This window comes from Quercus robur, chromosome 2 (genome assembly GCF_932294415.1).
Source record: "Quercus robur chromosome 2, dhQueRobu3.1, whole genome shotgun sequence".
Taxonomy (NCBI): Eukaryota; Viridiplantae; Streptophyta; class Magnoliopsida; order Fagales; family Fagaceae; genus Quercus; species Quercus robur.
Genome location: NC_065535.1, coordinates 26,077,846 through 26,098,628, shown reverse-complemented (window position 1 = coordinate 26,098,628; position 20,783 = coordinate 26,077,846). Strand labels below are relative to the sequence as shown.

At 31.9% G+C, this 20,783-nt stretch overlaps 1 protein-coding gene across 2 annotated transcripts; it reads right to left on the bottom strand.

Moving 5' to 3' along the window:
* Window positions 1–17,204: 17,204 nt before the first annotated feature.
* LOC126713067 (uncharacterized) lies at window positions 17,205–18,438 on the bottom strand. 2 transcript variants are annotated; one of them, XM_050412712.1, is made up of 3 exons: window positions 18,265–18,438; window positions 17,930–18,116; window positions 17,205–17,837 (listed from the first exon to the last, which is right to left on the bottom strand). In XM_050412712.1, exons 1-3 carry the CDS (start codon window positions 18,397–18,399, stop codon window positions 17,470–17,472), a joined length of 690 nt encoding a protein of 229 aa, XP_050268669.1. In that variant the 5' UTR covers window positions 18,400–18,438; the 3' UTR covers window positions 17,205–17,469. The 2 variants fall into 2 exon arrangements, with proteins under 2 accessions (XP_050268669.1, XP_050268670.1); XM_050412713.1 differs by having other exon boundaries at window positions 17,205–17,822.
* Window positions 18,439–20,783: the final 2,345 nt, after the last annotated feature.

The following is a 20,783-nucleotide window of genomic DNA, read 5'->3' as shown; positions in this document are numbered from 1 at the left end:
TGTGTATTTGTTTTATATCATAGAGGATTCAAAAACACAAAATACGTTATGAATAAATCTTGCATACAATATCAATTATTTGTTTGTATAAACCCTTATCTGTGAAGTCTCAACCTAGAAAACTCCATATTAGAAACCATCATACTAATGTTTGCGTCAGTCACATCAATGTAGGCCAAGCCCCCAATCCGCAATCCTCTCTCGGTCTCAGTCGTGTCGGTGTAGGCCAAACCCCAATCCGCAACGCTACGATACATACAAATATTAGGCCCATTCGGCATCTCTAGTATATAGCATACAGATAATAATCACAGTCTTGGATTCAGCTCGTGGTTGGTTGGTGACGTTGTGCACAAAATTAAACCACCAAATTTTTCTCCTTCAGCGCATTACTTTTTTCCTTTCTCTGCATATTACTTATTAATCTTTAGGTTTTCTCCAATATTCCAAGTGATATTAACAATAAGACTATAAATTTTATATAAAAAAAAATTATATTGTTTTATTTTTTAAATTTTATATAAAAAAAATTATATTGTTTTATTTTTTTTGGGAGAAGAAAAAAAATCTTGTTAATTGTTAAAAGCATTATGAATAAATCTTGTATACAATACCAATTATTTGTTTGTATAGTATGAGCATCCCTTATTTAATTTCTTGACCTATGTGAATTAACTCACTTACTCACAATTGTCATTCAAACTCACAAATAACATAATAATTTTGCTCGTCCGTTAAATTGTATTTCCTAACATGTTGTGAGTATGTCATTCTCCTATTTTCCCTTTAATTATTCTTAGTATCCATTTGGGTAATTTGTTTTGGCAACCATGATTTTGATTTTAAAAGTGAGACACATTTATATAAATTAACTAAAGAAAACATGATTTTCTCAACAAAAAAAAAAAAAAAAAAACCCTAAGAAAACATGAGAATTTAAAACTTGTACATAAATAAGTTGGGAAAAATAAATTAGCCTTAAGTCATTAAGCCTTATTGTACGCAGCACACACGAACTCAGTGGCTATTTTTTAAAAATCATTTATGTAATGCTCTTATACTACAAAAGATAACAATTATATTAGTAAATTTACAAATACATAATTATTTTGACTAATTTAACCAAAAAAAATTATATAATTATTTTTGATATGATAATATATATATACGTACTATATTGATTGCATATGTTATTTATTTATTTATTGTTTAATTCGATTGTTGTTAACCGAACAATTATACTATTGATTACATTGGTTATTATTGTGAAATTTTAAAGTACTCACAAGTATACGAACCGTACCGAAGTATAGTTTGACAAGAATGAGGTCAAACCCACAGGGACTTGAATGAATGTAGAAAAAATAATCAAATCTTAACCAAAATCCTAATTTAGTTTAATAAAAATTGCTTGTTTGAAATTAAATATACTAAGCAAAGGTATAATATAAAGCACTAAAAAAATATAAACAATCTTGTAAGGATACGATTTGTAACAACCCAAAAATGGTATTGGGTTCGCACGTGAAAAGGCCCAAACAATATCATTTATAGAGCGTGGGTTTGAAAGGCTAGGCCTTGGTCACAAGACGGTGGAGTTTTCGCAGTGTTAATACATAAGTAAATCGTGTTCGCCCTAAGAGTCTTTCTCCTAGAGGCGGGCTGGGAGGCTCTAGTTTTTGGCCATTTCTCCCAACCCCTTTCCCCGGATTGCTTACTTTTCCTTTTATACTAACCTGTATCCTTTATCCAACGCCCACGTGTAGGTTTGATTTTCCAGGACTGATACTTGTCCCATCAGCCCATACCCAGAGTGGTTTGGGGTGGTTGTAAAAGCTGAAGAATATGGCTCTGTCAAGTGCAGAGTATTGAATGGCAGTAAGGGCAGCTTTCCCTTTGTCCTTAGTCGTTATACTATCCAGCGTACCCTTCTCTATTGACCTAGATATTTTAGATCTTTTCCCAAACTGTTCCTATACCGTTTTTGCCCTTTCTTCCAAGAGGACCTCGGACATGCCGAGGACTGAATCGTCCTCGGCTGTGTCCCAAGACTATTTTGGACTTGTATTACCTATCCTGGGCTATAACCTTCCTCGGCTCGGGCCTTGGGCCCCAATGAATAAATGGGCCAGGGCCACAAATTATCGGGCCCCACAATAGCCCCTCAAAATCCTGCTGTCCAACCTCTTGGTCGGAGAGGAGGGTTTTGGTAATGCCAAGCCTTTATTACGGCTCGTTTAACTCTGTCCTTCATTAATGTTGGTGTCTCTTCATCTACCCAGGAAAACATACCGGGCTACGAGACATTCCTCTGAATTCATTCACAATGCGTTCCTGCCGTTTGATTATCCAAAACGCGCCTTTAATGATTTCCCTTTACGAGACCATTTAAATTTGACGGTTTATTGACGGTGTGGGGAAGTGGAACGGGTATATTCTCGTTTTATAGATTTTCTTGGAAATCTGGATAGATTAAATACCTCCTGTATTGCCCTTCATATAAGAAGACAGGCAAGTGGTTGTTTCTCTTGTACAAAGACCCCTTTAGTCCTTCTGAAATCTGAAACCCTTAGCCTCCTCCAGAGTTAACTTTACCCGCTAGTTACACCTTAAATTGTGATACGTTCGAGATAGGAGTAAGTAATGAAGGAACCATACCCTTCCTAGAAATACCATGTTCTTATGAAGCTCAAAATGGCTCAGTCAGGGCAGGGATGGCAGAGACTCAAGATACTTCGTACCCTCCTTTCAGCCAAAATCCGAAGCAAGGGCTCATCACGTCAAACTTTTGGGGCGACTGAGCTGGGGTCATCCATTATCAGTACCAGCCGCTCTCTTATGAGCATAGCTAACATGGCACCAACGTGTTAGGAGTCAGGACTGACGCAGGGACAAAGTATCCCTGCTTCTTCCTCTCTTCCTTCACTGGTGCCTCCTTTTACCTTTCTTTCTTCTTCTTTCCACCACCAGATCCATCCTGGTACTTTTCCTTCTTCCTCTTCTTCTCCTCTCCCACCAAGGAAGGTCCTCCTCTCAATATAGACGCTAATGGAGCAGAATTTGGAAAGACTTGGGAGCAGAGCTTAAAAAGATTTCTGGCTGTTCGTTTGTTGTTTTTGTTTTTGTTTTTTTTTATTTTTATTTTTTTTATTGTTTTAGTAACTCGTTTTCTATATAGGCTTGTTTAAGCCCTTCTTTGTACACTGTAATACCCCTTTATATTAATAAAAATCATCATTGCTTTATTTCATATGTTCTATCTCTTCTTTTTGAGATGGTTATGTCGTAAATAGACGCATTACTTTCTTTTTTATTTCTATACTCTGAACGATGCTTAGGGTCAAAATCCCAGTTAATAAAAAGATATTGCTCTGTGCTTATTGAAACTATCCGACTTAATAATACTGAATCGAACAAATGATACTTAGGGCTGAAATCCTTATTAAGAAGAAAAGGAAAAGATATTATGATGAGCTTATTAGGGCTGTCTGGCATAATAACGCCGACCTGAGAAAACAATACGTTATCATGAACTTACGAGAGCTGTCCGGCACAATAATGCCAACTTGAACAAATGACACTTAGGGTCGAAACCCTTGCTAAGGAAAAGATATTATTATGAACTTACGAGAGTTGTTTGGCACAATAATGCCGACCTGAGAAAACAATACTTATCCTAAAATAGCCGAGATGACAGCTGAATGCTCAGTGCGGTGTGGGAGGTAACCATCCGAGGACATCTAACCCAAAAATGAACAGCCCCTACAGGTTGCTAAGTAATAAGGCGTTTCACCATCTTCCTAATAACTTTCATAGCTTTAACATTTTCTGGTATTTGATCCGAGGATTGAGCAACTTAGAATTCTTATTAAGTAGCTGACCTTTCCATAGGTTTGAGTCCGAGGACCATGCAATACCTTGATTCTGTCAAAAACTTGATTTTGATAAGTAGTTGGTTTCCCCATAGGTTTGAGTCCGAGGACCATGCAATACCTTGGTTATGTCCAAAACTTGATTTTGATAAGTAGTTGGTTTCCCCACAGGTTTGAGTCCGAGGACCATGCAATACCTTGGTTCTGTCCAAAACTTGATTTTGATAAGTAGTTGGTTTCCCCATAGGTTTGAGTCCGAGGACCATGCAATACCTTGGTTCTGTCCAAAACTTGATTTTGATAAGTAGTTGGTTTCCCCACAAGTTTGAGTCCGAGGACCATGCAATACCTTGGTTCTGTCCAAAACTTGATTTTGATAAGTAGTTGGTTTCCCCATAGGTTTGAGTCCGAGGACCATGCAATACCTTGGTTCTGTCCAAAACTTGATTTTGATAAGTAGTTGGTTTCCCCATAGGTTTGAGTCCGAGGACTATGCAATACCTTGGTTCTGTCCAAAACTTGATTTTGATAAGTAGTTGGTTTCCCCACAAGTTTGAGTTCGAGGACCATGCAATACCTTGGTTCTGTCCAAAACTTGATTTTGATAAGTAGTTGGTTTCCCCATAAGTTTGAGTCCGAGGACCATGCAATACCTTGGTTTTGTCCAAAACTTGATTTTGATAAGTAGTTGGGGGGAGTAACCCCTCGGCTATGGCATGGGACCTTGGTTTAAGGGGACTTAGCCCCTCGGCCAGGCGCCTAGAACCATTCATGTTGCTGACGCTACGAAGGGCAGCCCCTAGTAAAGAAACATAGCCCCTAGTGGAACTTTACGCTATAACACTACAACCAGCTGTTAGAAATGATAAGGGGACTGTCTCGACCTGCCGCCTATGCCAACACACAAGCCTTTCCCACAGATGGCGCCAATTGTAAGGACACGATTTGTAACGACCCAAAAATGGTATTGGGTTCGCACGTGAAAAGACCCAAACAATATCATTTATAGAGCGTGGGTTTGAAAGGCTAGGCCTTGATCACAAGACGATGGAGTTTTCGCGGTGTTAATACATAAGTAAATTGTGTTCGCCCAAGGAGTCTTTCTCCTAGAGGCGGGCTGGGAGGCTCTGGTTTTTGACCATTTTTCCCAGCCCCTTTCCCCGGATTGCTTACTTTTCCTTTTATACTAGCCTGTATCCTTTATCCAACGCCCATGTGTAGGTTTGATTTTCCAGGACTGATACTTGTCCCATCAGCCCATACCCAGAGTGGTTTGGGGTGGTTGTAAAAGCTGAAGAGTATGGCTCTGTTAGGTGCAGAGTATTGAATGGCAGTAAGGGCAGCTTTCCCTTTGTCCTTGGTCGTTATACTATCCAGCGTACCCTTCTCTATTGACTTAGATATTTTAGATCTTTTCCCAAACTGTTCTTATACCGTTTCTTCCCTTTCTTCCAGGAGGACCTCGGACATGCCGAGGACTGAATCGTCCTCGGCTGTGTCCCAAGACTATTTTGTACTTGTATTACCTATCCTGAGCTATAACCTTCCTCAGTTCGGGCCTTGGGCCCCAATGAATAAATGGGCCAGGGCCACAAATTATCGGGCCCCACAAATCTAAAAAAAGGAATTAAGGTTTTGGAATCCACCTTGTAAGTTATATCAATCTTGCTATCATGAAAAATATTCTCATTAAAATCCTTATTTTAAAAATCAAAAGCATGTTCTTTTTCGCTTCTTAAGTATAAAATCAAATCATTAATTGTATCCTTAGCCAAACAAATCACAAGAGGTATCCAATTTTAAAATCAATAAATAATAAACCAAACATCAATTAATTAAGATAAATCCTAAATCATGAGAAAAACATGATTGAACTCGTATCTAGAATCCTATCTTAGTCAATTGATATGAAGTAAGAACAATTTAAATCATTAAAGAACAACTATTGTGGGAAAAATTAAATCACATAAATATTACTGATAATCCTTAACAAGGTTTCATCCTCAACCCTAATTATAAATTTAGCTACTCAAGGAAATTGAAATAAAACAAAAAATAAAATACAAAACATTATACTAGACAAATAAATAGAGAAAGAAATAGTCACAACACTGTCATGGAAAAAAGCTAAAGAGAAGCCACATGCGGCACTGCCTCTTACTCCAATTTTTTGTTTTGCATCTAGCCCTAGCACTAGCCTTCTCTGAATTTTTCCCTAAAGAGTCTTTAAATAGGTGAAGAAATCTTATTACAAGTTGAATTTTTGTTTGGAGAAAATTCCATATTTTTAGGCTTCACTTAACCGATGATTTTGGCCTATTTAACGTCAGAATTCGAACTTTTGGTAAACTACAAAGTTGTAGCTCTTTAAGTTAACTTTCCATCCCAACTTGAATCATCTCGATTGACGTATGAGCCGAAAGTTATGCCAAAAATACTAATTGAAGTGCAAGCTGGAATCCTAATCCGAATTACACTTGGATTTGGTGTAAATTTCCTTTGATTCCTTATTCCAATTGGACTTAAATTTAATTGGGCTGACCTTCTTTAACTTCATCATGGCACTTGTAAAGGTAAAGTCCATTAGCTTTCTTCTTTACACAAATCCATCTATTTAATTTCATTCTCCTACAAAAGATAAATTCACGCAATAAAATTCAATTAAGCACAAAATTGATTATTCAGCATTATTCCAAAACCAAATATAAAATGCATGAATTAACTCAAAATAAGTATGATAATGCTTTTTAACAATGATATAAATATGCAAAATTAAGCTATTATCAATGCACATCATTTATTTAATTTGCTTTATTTCAATTGTTGTCAAAATTGTTAAACATGAGAAATGATGCCATATTCCAATATATATATATATATATATATATTTCAACAATAAACATTCCAAATAAATTGTTTCTTATATAAATTTATACACTCTAGAAGTGGTGTATCCCAAGTTCTTCACATTCAAAAAAATTTAGGGGAAATTATAGTTTAATTCAAATGAATTAAACTATACCCTAAATTACACTTTGCACCATAAATAATGCGAATGCGCAGTCTGTACCCTACACTATGACTATTGTTACACTTTGTACTCCAACATTAGTTTTATTGTTAAATTAGATAGAAATATAAAACACATGACTTGCACATGTGTATTGCTTAAGGGGGAAAAACCTAAAAGACCAAAACACCTTTTTCATAATAAATTAAAAACAACAAATTTTTTCCAGCTCTCTCTTGTGCTGCGCATTAGCCCCTGCCAATTGCTCCACCATTGTGTGTTAATTGATTACTTAGGACATGTTTGATAGATTACAATAAACACTGTAATGTAATAGACATTCCTATGGCATAACTATTCGGTTGTTTGATTATATTTTTATTATAATGAATAATTATTCCTTATAAATAGTTATTATTCATAATAAGTAATAACTAAAGTACTGAATATTTATTCCTTCACCTTATGTAATAATTTTTTTTAAAAATTTCCTAAAAAGCTATTAGTTACCACATCTTCAAAAGGAAAGGAAATAAATTTTCTTTCTTGTTAATTATTAGCTCTATTTTAAACACCACTTATTTTAGGAAATTTGACTTAAAAATAATTTAATTACACATTATTTTTATAATCTACTAAATTGTGGATGTATATTCAGGATTCCATTCTTAAATAGTCACCAAACTAATGAATAGTAATACTTATTACATTCCAACTTAATGTATTTATCGTAATACTTATTTCTATTTCCATGTAGTAATTATTACAGTATACCAAATGTGCCCTTACTTTCTCTTTTTCCCTTCTCTATTTGATTGCCACTAGCATGGCTCACCCCTTAACCCAAGCCCCTTCTCATCACAAAAAGTAAAATTGTTCTCTATTAGATTCCAACTACTTTGTATTTTTGAGCAGTTCACAATTCCCACGCCCGTTTTTTTACCTCATCAATTCTCTTCCCTAGTATCATTCACAACACTTCCATAAGGACCATGACCAAGCTATAACAACCTCATAGCAGCATATACACAATCAAAACTACCCAATATGATTTTGATTTGGGGATTTAGGGTTGCAAGGATTTTGATTTAGGGATAGAGGCTAATACACATGAGAGAGAGAGAGAGAGAGAGAGAGAGAGAGAGAGAGAGAGAGAGAGAGAGAGAGAGAGAGAGAGAGAGAGAGAGAGAGAGAGAGAGAGATGAAAAAGATAAAAGTTTTTTTTTTTAATTAATTGGGAAAAGGCGGTTTTGGTCTTTTATGTTTGTGCCATTTAAGCAATACACATGTACAAGTCATGTGCTTTATATTTCTGTCTAACTTAATAGTAAAACTAACATCGTGGTGCAAAGTGTAACAATAGTCATAGTTTAGGGTGCAAACTATGCATTCAAATAGTTTATGGTGCAAATTGTAATATAGGGTATAGTTCAAGGTGGTAAAGTGTAATATCTCCATAAATTTAAACACATAGTTGTACTGAGTCTATTGATAAATACAACTGAAATAATGTTTTTTTTTCCCAAAGACAATTAAGTTCGACCACGTGGTACATTTGTCAATGCAAACATATGGCTAAATTTAATTGGGAACCTAAGATATAACTCCTAAGGAGCTTTATTTACTTTTTATCTTAAATATTTAGCATACCATCTATATATAATTGGGAAATGTTCACCAATTTTCTATTAAATATATTTATTTTAAAATCTTGTGTGTAAATACATAATAAAGTTCATTATTTTCTATGCCTTCAAAAAAAAGTTCATTATTTTCTATTAAATATATTTATGAGGCATATTCTAGTATTAGAAAATTAAGTTTCGTATTTTTCACACATTTATATTTATATTTATTTATATATAAGTTTGAGTTTATTTTAATTGATTATCGGTATCATAATTTGATCCTTTTGAACATATTCTTGAGTCTTAACTCCAGCACTTTTACTACATTATTAATTGATATTGAAAAGAAAAACAAAATCTGAACTAAAAATAAACTTTCAAGTACTTAAAAACATGGATACAAGTATGGGCACAACACAATAACACAATTATTTTGGAAAAATTAGGATATAACATGGTGAAAATATGCCTATTAAGTAATTATTAAATATATTTTTATGAGTAATGTTACCGTTACAAACTATTTTATAATATTTTACAAATTATTGATGCGACAAATTCTTACTAGTTTTAATCTAGACTCACCATTAACATCACATTTTTATTTATTGTAAAATAGTTTGTGTTTGTAGCATTAGTTTATTTTTATTTTTATTTTGAAATATTGTTAAGCATTTATTTAAGAGCAACATTGGATAAAATAAATTAAATTCATGATTAATGACTAAAAATAATGTTTAAAAATTAGAATACAAATCAAAAATAAAATTTAAAAGCATAAATAAATAAAAGATAACTTTCCCTCAAAAAAAAAAAAGAAAGATAACTAAATTAGAGTTTAGATTGAAACTAAAATAAATATATAAAAGATTTTTGAGTGTCTCATAATTTTTATTTTTATTTAAAAAAAGACGCAACTAAAACACAAGTACAAAAATATTGTAGACAATGTTCTGTGTTTAACTGGGTCTCAAAGTGCTTGTCTCATGTTGACCATGTGGTTGAACATTCGGCCTTAAAGTGCTTGTTCTAATTTTAATTGGGTGTGTTCTTTCGTTCAAGTCTGATTATCTGCACTTTAAAAAAAAAAAAATCCCTAAACTAATGATTTACTCCACTGAGACAGTGATTAACTTGTTCAAAACTTTTAGGTTGGAAACCCAAAAAAGAAAAAAAAAAAAAAAAATTCCGTATTTGAAGAAGCTACGAAGCGGATTCCACACCCAAATAAAGTTCTGAGTAGGCCACTTTAGCGTGATTCCCAGACCACAGTTCGGCAGTTCCCATTTACAGAGAGAGATTTGATTGCGCATTGAAGTATTGGATGGGCTGCAGATATAGGGTTAGGGTGTGCAAATATAGGCAAAGCTAAAAAAATCTGACAAAGTTTTCACATCCATATCCATTTGGTGCCTCCCCAGACTATTGATGATGATGAAAACCCTTAGGAATTATGAACCTGTCGGACTCAAGCCAGCAAAAACTACACTATTCCAGTACTAATATGAGATTGACAAGCTGACTAACATCACCAAACCGCCACCCCCATTGATGGCAATTTTCTCAGTCCCTCTGTTCCTCCAATCCAATCCAAGAATGGCTAAATGAAAAAGAAAAAGAAAGGGTTCGACTGCCATCTTCTACTAATTCTGCACTTAATAAAGGTTTTTTTTTAAATCTTTTCACAGATTCTTTGCTTTTGTTGCAGACTGTGGGATTACCGATATATCCCAGCGTATCTCTACGGTAATCATTTCATGTCACATCTCATTACATGGGTTTTTTTTTATTATTCTCGTCACAATTCACGTATCAAATTTGCCAATACTGTGCGCATATATATTAATAAAATTATAATTACTAGTTCTTTTTAATGAAAATATTTCAAGTTCTTGACAATAATACACTTTCCTCTATTTTTACTTTTCCGATCGTTTTTTTCATTATTATTTGGAAGAATTATTTTTTTATAAAGAAAATGTAATCGTATTTTATCTAATTAATTTAAGTCCATAAAATTTAACAATACCACACCAATACTTGGACTCGTGCTGTGATCAAGGACTTCACTTGAGAAGGTTAATATAAAAAGAGTTGCTTAATTCAACAATTACAATTACAAGGAGAGGAATTTTGAACTATTAATGCCATTGATATGAAAAAAAAGTAGCAATCAATTGAGCTAAAACAATATTTTTTTGTCGTTGATAAAAGCTAGAAGACTATTGATAATATAAAATAGTAGTAGTAGTAGGGGCTAACGAGTCACAAAAATCTTATTCTATATAATAAACATTTATTTTAAAAATTATGATTGTTCTAAATATTTATCTTTTTTATGCACCAAGTGGTTATTCTTTGTTAATTTTTTTTTAAAAAAGTGGTTATTCTTCGTTAAATTAAAAAAAAAAAAAAAGTGGTTATTCTTTGTTAAAATTTTGAATAAATTAAATAATTCCCCCATAATTTAAGATAGTTTCGAACTATATATTGAATTTCAAAAAGTTTATTAGAATTATAAACTTTTAAAATTATTTTAATTCAAGTCCTTTGACAATTCACTTAAACTAAAAAGTAATGGAAATTTACCTTAGTTAAGATTAAGAGTTCATTTGGATACAACTTATTTTGCTGAAAATTGAAAATACTATAACAAAATAATTTTTAAATGCGTGAATAGTACCATGAGACCTATTTTAATATTTTTTTCTGAATAAAGTGGCTGTAGGTCCCGTAAACAGTGCATAAACAGTGAATTTGCAAAACACAAGACGTAGATAATTCCTATCCAAACGCTCTCTAAAACTTCCTGATATAAGTTAAGACTAAAACTCATCCTAACACAAAAATTTATCTCATGTGAATCTATAGAGCCTTTCGTATATGATAATTTTAAGTTTTTTAGTTATTGTCACCAAAAGATCCATGGGAAAATTAACATTTAATAACTCATGTCCAAATTATGATTACATATCCTTAAATTGTCTTTTATTCGATTGGCAAATTGAGAGGTGGACTTCTAAATGACAATTTGATGAAAAAGTAGAGATTAATGGCTTGTTTGGATGGAGGGGGGAAGGAAAGAGAGTGGAGGAGAGTAGAGTTGCTAATTTTGTACTAAATCTATTCTACTTTACTTTACTTCTCCTCAATCCAAACGAACCATAAATTGAATCAGGATATTGATCCACTAATTCCACTCTCTATCCATAAAATTAAATATATAAAAAAGAAGAGATTTTCAATTTTCCCATTATATTCACTGAATTGAACGTACATAGAAAGAGAATCAAGAGGATTGTGATTTTTTCAAAATCGTTGTTGACAATCTTTTACAACAACGATTGTGATCCTTTCAATTTCTGACTAAAAAGTAAAAACTGACTTCACAATTGAATAATAATGCAAAAATGTCAAAAGATAATGAATAATGCAAAAGAGGCAATGCAATTCTAGAAAGTGTAAATCTTATTTCATGTGTCAAACAAGAAGACAACGTGACGTTATATAATTTGATCTCCCCGTTGTTGGGCCAATAAATAAAATAATGGCACACGTGAGAAGGCCAAAAGTTTATTTATAATTACTCATATAAATTACAATGTTTGTATGTAAGAGTAAGTTGTTGGGTAGTTTCTATCAACAAAAAAAAGTTGTTGGGTATTTAGCAATAAAATGAAGCGCTTAGGAGAATACAGGTGGCACCATAATATTAATCATTTATCAGTTATAAAGTGTGAGAGATTGCAGAGTTAATTTGAAGAATATAAGTGTGCGAGTAGTTATTCAACAAGTGGAGAGCACATGAGCAGTTATATAGACATTCAAGCACATAAGAAGCACATGGTTGAGCGAACAAATTATCTTTTCTTGAGAATCAACGTAGTGCCTTTTATTCAATAAATATCATCAAAAAGCACATAATTGGACAAACCAAATTTCATTCTGGACAATGTAACAATAACTGCATGCTTGTAAGTGTATATCATATGGCATTAATTATTTAGGAGTAGTTTTATAACTTCTTAGGAGTATTGTAACTTAATTTTGGTCATGTACTTGTGCAATCTTGTAATTTAGTTTTTGTGACACATTACAATATTAATTAATAATAATATATATTTTATTCTTTTTTACTTTTGAAAAATCCTATTGGTCTAGGTTGTGGGAAAGTCCATCCTTTTGGCACGAAGTCATGTCTCATATATATATAGTGTTTTAGTACAAACATTTCATTAGAATTAGTTTGTACTCTCGAACATAAGTGCAAGGTAGATAATGTGACCTTTCTCAAGTAGGGACAAATGGCAAGAAGCCATCAAGCCCATCAATGCAGCATAAAGGAAAAGTAAAAAAATTTACATGTCATGGAAACGAGAAAATCCAAAAATACGACTTTTATGTGTATGTGATTGTGGAAGTGAATAAAAAAATAATAGCTTTATATAAGATTATTATTTATCACTTATAGATGACTACTTTAATAAATTACAGTAAAAAATTCAGACAAATGGTTTGACCTGGAAGATCTGAAAAAAAAAAAAAAATGTTACCATATTTATTATTTTGGTAAAAGATGAAGATACAAAGGACGGGAGGTTTGTAAGAAGAGAGACAAATGTGTAAATGCAAAGTCCAAAGTGTACAAGAGGCAAGGACAAATGTGTAAATGCAAGTCCAAAGTGTTCTTAAACTTAATTTGCAAGGGGACAAAGTGTAAATATATTCTCATCTCTAAAGAAGAAAAAGGGGCAACTGAAAGAGACAACTCATGTTCTCTTTCTAAGCTTATCTAAGGACTTCTCTCCAAAGGGCAAAGGCAGCAGCTAGGTAGAAGCCTTTCTTGCACGTTCTCTATCAAAGCAACAATGCATCCTCTTCTTCTTTTTGGAAATGTTGGAGTATCAAGAAATGATACTCTCCTCTCTAACATTTTTTTTATAAATTTTACTGTAAATTTAATAAATAGATCTTATTATAATTATGAAAGAAAAAAATATTATCCTCCGTACTTTAAAAGTATTTAAGAATTACTTATATAATTTTGAAAAAAATAACTTTTTTTTAAATAATATAAGTCCGTTTGATATATATATATATATATATATTCAAATACATATTTTTAAATTTTAAACAATATTATATATATTTTTTTCATATTTTTTACTAACATATATTTTAAAATAAATAAAAATAATTGATTAATCACGTACCGACTTATATCTTTATACCATGCGTCACAAAAGTCATGTGGTGTCAAAATCACTCAATTTTTTTAGAGAGATGTTACGTCTACAACATTTTTACAACATTTTTACAACAAATCATGGGTGGTTAGTTGTTATTAGTTCAAATTTAAAACTAATATTAAGATTACTTTTTTGCCCCAACAAAAACAACCAGTAACAACTTGCCACTTAGGATTTGTTGTAAAAATATTGTAGAAATGTTGTAGACATAGCATTTCTCATTTTTTTATGTAGCACCGGCAGCTGGCAAGCAAAGCAGTAAGTAATAACTAATAAGGCAAATTCCCTCTCCAGAAGAAAAAATAATTAAAATTGTTGAGATTTTAATTTATTTTTTGCTGAGTAATTAAAATTGAGATTCTCTATCAATTCTATTCTACTACGTTTTCAAGGTTTTGATTTGATCTAGATAAGGGCTAAGAGTCCATCACTCAGACAGGAACCCCGGGACGGTGACCAGAGCATTCAAGTGGCCCAAAACCCAAAATGGAAAAAATTGAAAAAAATAAAAAATGAAAATGAAAAAAATATTTGTGGTCTTTTGCAAAATTGGCCGACAAATACGATATAAAGAAAACGACAAAAACTTGCTTTTCTTTTCTTTTTATATTTTGGTAATTAGGACAAAAACTTCCACAACTTTTCCCTTAAGTAGCAAATCTTTGAATAAGTTAAAACAGAAGTGATTTTAGGAAGCATGAAAAAAATAGGAGAAAATATTTTCTTTCTGTTTGGTAGGAAAAGAAAAAATATTAGATGAAAATTGGTGTGAGGGTTATTTCTTTCCTGGCCTATAAAATTTAATTTTTCAAATAGAGAGGAAATTATGGGAGAAAGAAAATTATGATTTTATCTTTTATTTAAAACTAATATTAAAAAATTATTTTTTATATAAAAGAGTATAATAATAACTTATTACAAACTACTATTTCTTTCCATCTAAACAAAGGATATATAATAATTTTATGTATCATACTTCTCTGTCCTTCCCACCAACAACTTAGATAAAATATTAGTATCTTCTTTATCCTTTAATTTTTTTTTAAATTTTAAATCAATCTTTACCATCCTTCCTTTACTTAATAAATGGCCTAGTCTACTCCACTCCATGCAATTCTTTGTACTAATTTCATAAGTTGCTCTCTTTTATTAAAAAAAGGTTGCTCATAAGTTGCTTCGTCCAATTTTTTGTTATCGTTATTTAAACAATAATTTTTAGTGTTTAAAATGATATTATGCATATTTTTATATGTTTGTTTACACACATATAATTCTAAAAAATACAAATAATATTACCAAACGAAAATTACTCAAACTCATTGCAATAACCTACGCTTGTTCTAGACACAAGACTGAAACACACACACAGGGGAGTGGGAACCCGGGTCTAATATCACACAACTCACAACATACAAAAACCGGTAACTTTTGAATGTTGTGTGAAGGTTTTAAACTCATTGGGAGACACACACTTGGGCGATGTGGGACAAACCCATTTGATTGCTTTTTTTTTTTTTTGAGAAAGACACAGGACTGAAACACACACACAGGGGAGTATCTATTTAAGCTTCCAAATTCCTATTAAGGCAATTTTCTCATTTTTTTTTCCCGGTGTATGCCCTAAAATATTATTACTAATCTGAAAGGTTTAAGCTAACATTCTCTGTTTCATGTGTGGCATTAGACTCATCTTTAATAAGTGAGGTCTAAACTTCTTCTAAAAAAAGTGAGGTCTAAACAAGACCATATCAATAAAATTTGAGGCCTAAGCGGTTTAAGTGAGATATTTTTATATATTTATATATCAATTAAATAATATTTATTTAGTTTTTTATATAATCAATTTTTTATTATTTAAAATATATTCTTCTCGACTCTTTAGATGCAAAATTTCTAATTAAAAAATTATGTTCAAGTTTTTCTAACATCCTTTTAATCTTCACTATAAATAATTCTCTTAATAATTATTCTTACAAAGTTCATTTAGATATGATTTTATCAATTTAATTTAATTTTGGAAAACTTTTTATGCAACAACTACTTTAACAATATTTTCAATAAAATTATGTAACGATGCATGCATTTAAATGAGAATCTAGTCTTTTTATTTAATTTAGTTTATGAAATTGAGGTTTTTTTCTCTCCTATTCGTAAGACGTCTTTTAAAATTTAAGTTTAGTTCTTAAAAATAATTATAAGCCATCAATGTTAAAATAAAATAAATTATGGAGCGATACATGCATTTAAAAAATAATCTAGTCTTTTTATATAAATTAGTTTGTGAAATGAAGGTTTTTCCATCCCCCTATTCTTGAGTCTTATTTTAAAATTTTAATTTAGTTCTTAAAAATTAACCTAGACTATCAAATATCAGAATAAAATAAATTTAGAACATACAGTAATATAACTTTAATGTTTAGAAAATGAGTTTATCATACAGTAATTGACAAGGTTTACTTGATAACATACAGTAATATGACCTCATGAAAATAAGTTTAGGAGTAACATAGAAAATGAGTTGTTTGACAATGATTGGTTATTAATAAATGCTTTTTAGAGAGTGAGAAAGTATAGGTGGTTTAATGGTCACCATATATATATATAAAAGGTGGGAAGATTTTTTTTATATGAAAATTTTTTAAAGCAAGATTGATAAATAAAAAATGCATATTTGAATTTCTTTTTAGAAATAAACACTTAAAAAAGGAATAAATAAGTATAAAACATATTTTATTTTAGGTTGTTATATCATACTTTAGAATCAGGATTGTGGAAACCCCCCCCCCCCCCCCCCCCCCCTTTTCTATTTGAAGCCCTACCGAATTTCTTAAGGGCTAAGTTAACCCTAGGTTTACTACACAAAATTATCGACATTTTAAATCAGTAGTAGGGTAAACATTCAAACTCATTATTATTTTTTGTTGAGAAAAATAGCTCATATTATAATATTATGATCTATTACCACTAATCCTAAATACTTAAATTATGAAAAGACAATGAATTTAATCCTTTATCATTATTTGAAGTTGAAACATAGCCCATTTATCATTCAACCCATGTCTAGAGGATTTTGTTTTGTTTTTAAATTGTTAAACCACATGCCGAAGTTTAGTTCTCTTTGTAAAGAAGGTTTACTTTAATGTTCCCCCCTCCTTGTATAAAAAAAATAAAGTGATTTGATCAGGAGGAATCTGATTATCTAAAGCTGATTAGGCGGGTTGACAATTACTTTGGCAAGCACAAAGTTGGCAGTGACACAGTCGTAAAAGAGTGTCACAATCAATCACCCCATTCTCAACTTGGCACGCAATTAGCAATAAGATTACTTCCCTCAAATAGATTAAAAAAAATTAAAATTGAGATACAGTCTTCCCTTATCCATTGCCATTGCCTCCACATTCTCAAAGATTTTGATCTAGATTAAGATGATAGGGCATCGGTAAAGTAACACCTGAAAGGATGTCCAAAATTGTTACAACCAACTAAAAGACAAAAAAAAAGTACTAAACTATAAAACTTGAGGTCTTCTTAAACGAAATTGTCCCAAAATTCACAAAATAGACAAACAAAAACTCCACCTATTTAACACCATTGATTGATTCTCATGTTAAAAGACAAACAAAAAGTGGGAGCCGGACAAAACTGAAAAAAGAACCAACTGGGTCTTTCTCTAAGGCTTCAAAATTGGAGGAACATAGCGTGCTATGACTTCACTCTTTACTCACCATACCCAAATCCATGTTCGTTGAGAGTGAGACTTTCTTGCATTCTTTGGAAAGCCACTTGGACCTCATGTAGTTGGCGTTTCTCCAAGGAGGAACGTGAAGACCCCTCTCTTTTAGTGACTTCTTTGCAGCTGAGCAAAGCAGAGAGATAATCTGGTTGAGCTTTTCTTCACTCCCAACAAAGACTGAAGGCAGAGTGTTGATCAGTTCTTTGTAAGTTGCTGTAGGCCTTGCCACTTCAAACTGAGACTTAAAATCCACATCTACAATCAGCCTTGTTGGTTCCTCATCATCACCATTGCTATCTCTCACCATGACATCAATATATTCATAATCACCTGTGCATTGGACAACTAAAACAAAAAAAGACATCAAAATCAGAATTAGGTTTTCAAGAATATAGCAGAGAGAGATCAAAGAGCTAGAGAGAGAGAGAGAGAGAGACCTTTGGAGTGACCAAAAGAGGAGAGCCAAGAAGTTTTACAGAGAGAAGCTTCATAACCATCCATTTTCAATTTTGTCACCAACCATTTCTTCATATGATTAGTATGATCCCCTGAAATATCTCTCATGTACATCAATATTTTCTCAAGGACCTCAACCTCAGCCTCCATGGCCCTCCCAAGAATCTCCTAGAAAAAATGTAAAAGGCAAGTGAATCGAAACCATCAACACAAATAATAAGTTAAATCATAAAGGTGATGAGAAGGAAAGCTGTGACTAAAAATATGAGGAAAAAAAAAAAACGTTTAGTAGTTGAAGCGATGGAAGAAGACATACCTTTAAAGTGAGATATGGGGGGTGATCATTGTGAGAGAGTGGTTTTGAAGATGGAAGTGAGAAGGGTGAGGCTGAATCTGATTCTATGAAATCTCTGACCATTTGAAGTAGTTCTTCTTCTGCTATGCTACCCATATTCCTTGAGTCTTCCTAGAAGGCAGGCAAGACTTCCTGTACAAGAACTTTTTAAGCTGGTATTTATAGATTAGCTTACCACAATAAATCTATAATTATATTTCTGTTGAGTAGTATATTAACAATAATTTGGAGGATACAATTTTTATTATATGGTATTAGTATTAATATTATATCAATATAAAATAAGGTTTTAATTCATTTCCATATGATCAATCAAATAAAAAATAAAAATATTTAAAAATTATCCTTTTTTTTTAATGAGATTTAAAAACAATCTTAAAAGTAATGGAGATGTACTGTCTAAGACTAAAAGTGTCTGACTGTGACTAACTTATTTTTTGTCAACTTATTTTACTATTCAGTTTTTTTTTTCTATTATTCATGGATCCACTGTACTTTTTGGTACTACTTATGAGTCTCACTGTACTATTTCAACTAACATTTACCTTTATTTATAGTACTTTCAATAAAAAAATTTCAGTTTCAGCAAAATAAACGGATCCTAAATAGACCCTAAGTTTTAAATTTTTTTATTTAAGAAACAAACACACATAAGAAAGAGGGAAAATGTTCTAATACAAAAGCAGATCAAGATTTAAACTTTCTTTCAAGTTTTTTGAAACTTTTAATTTAAGATTTTAATTTCAGTTATATTTTATAACAAAAACTTTAGGACTATGTCACATGACATAAAAATAAATATTTTAATAATTACTATGTCACATGACAAAAATATATTATAGGAACTGTAACAATCGTGTTGAGCTACTTAAGACATAAGTTTTATTGCTAATAAAATTTTTAATTGGAACAGTATTTAATATTTATAAAACTTTGTTCATAGAGATTTATTTCTAGTATGTGTATTGTATACCATGAAATATTTATGTTGAACCACACAATGTGTGGGGGAAATATTTATTTATTTATTTATTTTTATACATAGTATATCAGGTGATGTTTAGCGAAAAAGGAAAATTCATATTCAGCACCTAACGCAAGAAAAGATAAATAAAAATACTGACAAAGATGAGGAATTGTTCGACCATGTTATTATTTTTCTTATACAATAGCTTGGCGTACAAGCAACAGAAATGTATATGTGAATAAATGGTATCCTTTTTAGAGAGGGAGAGAGAGAGAGAGAGAGAGACAGTAAATGGTATTGATTGCTGCTCATTCATACAGTAACATTTTTTTTTCGTTTTTACTAAACCAGCTGTAAATTTTAAATTATGAAAAACAAATCTGACCTGCATGAAGTAAATGGTAAGAGCACTAGCATTGGGGTGTAAAACCCCTCAAGTTGCTATTTTACAATTCAAACCATTAAAAGCATGCCACAACTAGGTTGCTAGATGCAAAAAATTATATCCACAAGCTACATTAAGGTTGCATATAGAGTATTAGCATTTGTGTTTGGATCATTATGATCATTGTGCATTGGTTTATTGTTGTAATTCAATTACTGCCTCATTGTTGTAGTTAACCATGGTTAGTGAGGTATGTGGTTTGGTTAAGGGAAGTAACTGTTGTGTTAGTAAATAGGCAGTTAGTTGGTTAGTGTGTGCTGTGAAAAGTTGGTTAGAAGTATCATATTAGTACCATATCTTGTATAAAGATTACGGGGAAGACTGAAACCCACTCGAGGCAATTGGTTAATGAATTACTCTCATTCTTTCCTTATCTCAGTCTCATATTCTTTTACTATCTCTCTCTCCCACTCTCTCTCTGTTTCTTATCTCTTTGTTCTGGAGGTGAAGCTGTCCTCTAATTCAGCTATTATCAATCAAGTCATTTAATAATTCTTGCAATTTGGGAATGCAAAAAAGTTTATATTTTGTATTCTTAAAATTTACTTTATTTATTTTATCATCCTATTTTACAACTCACCCATCGTCCAGGGCCTTGGTTTCGGCTAGAGTAGATCTTTACTCTTTGATATCTTCTCTTATAGATAATCCACTGGGCTAAGTCATGGGTATTATTTGTGGTTTGGATTGATAAAGAAATAGATTGTATTAAGTTGGTCTTTATCTACTACAATATTACCATCCATCCAATATAATGTCATGGAACTCTCTCTCTCTCTCATTTACAACCAAATCAAATTATTATTAACAAACTTTGGTAAGCCATGATCATCCATCCAATCCACATTTTACATAGATACACTCGAATCAAGAGTTTTGTAACTCAATTAATTAACATCTTCTTATGTTTATAATGAAGATATATAGAGTTCAAATTTCTTTTTCCCCGTTATAACTATCAATTTATTAAAAAAAAAAAAAAATAGAGGCAGTTCAGATAGGAAGTAAATTACAACTGGAAGTCCAGCCCATGGGTGAGCCCATTTCCATAAGCCTGTCTTAAAACAT

Excerpts from the sequence above, each read along its gene's own strand:
- LOC126713067 (XM_050412712.1), bottom strand. The coding sequence starts at position 18,399 with ATGGGTAGCATAGCAGAAGAAGAACTACTTCAAATGGTCAGAGATTTC. Across the intron at positions 18,117-18,264 it reads CCCCATATCTCACTTTAAAG|GAGATTCTTGGGAGGGCCAT; the intron begins GTATGTCTTCTT and ends CATTTTTTCTAG. Across the intron at positions 17,838-17,929 it reads CTCTTTTGGTCACTCCAAAG|TTGTCCAATGCACAGGTGAT; the intron begins GTCTCTCTCTCT and ends TTTTTGTTTTAG.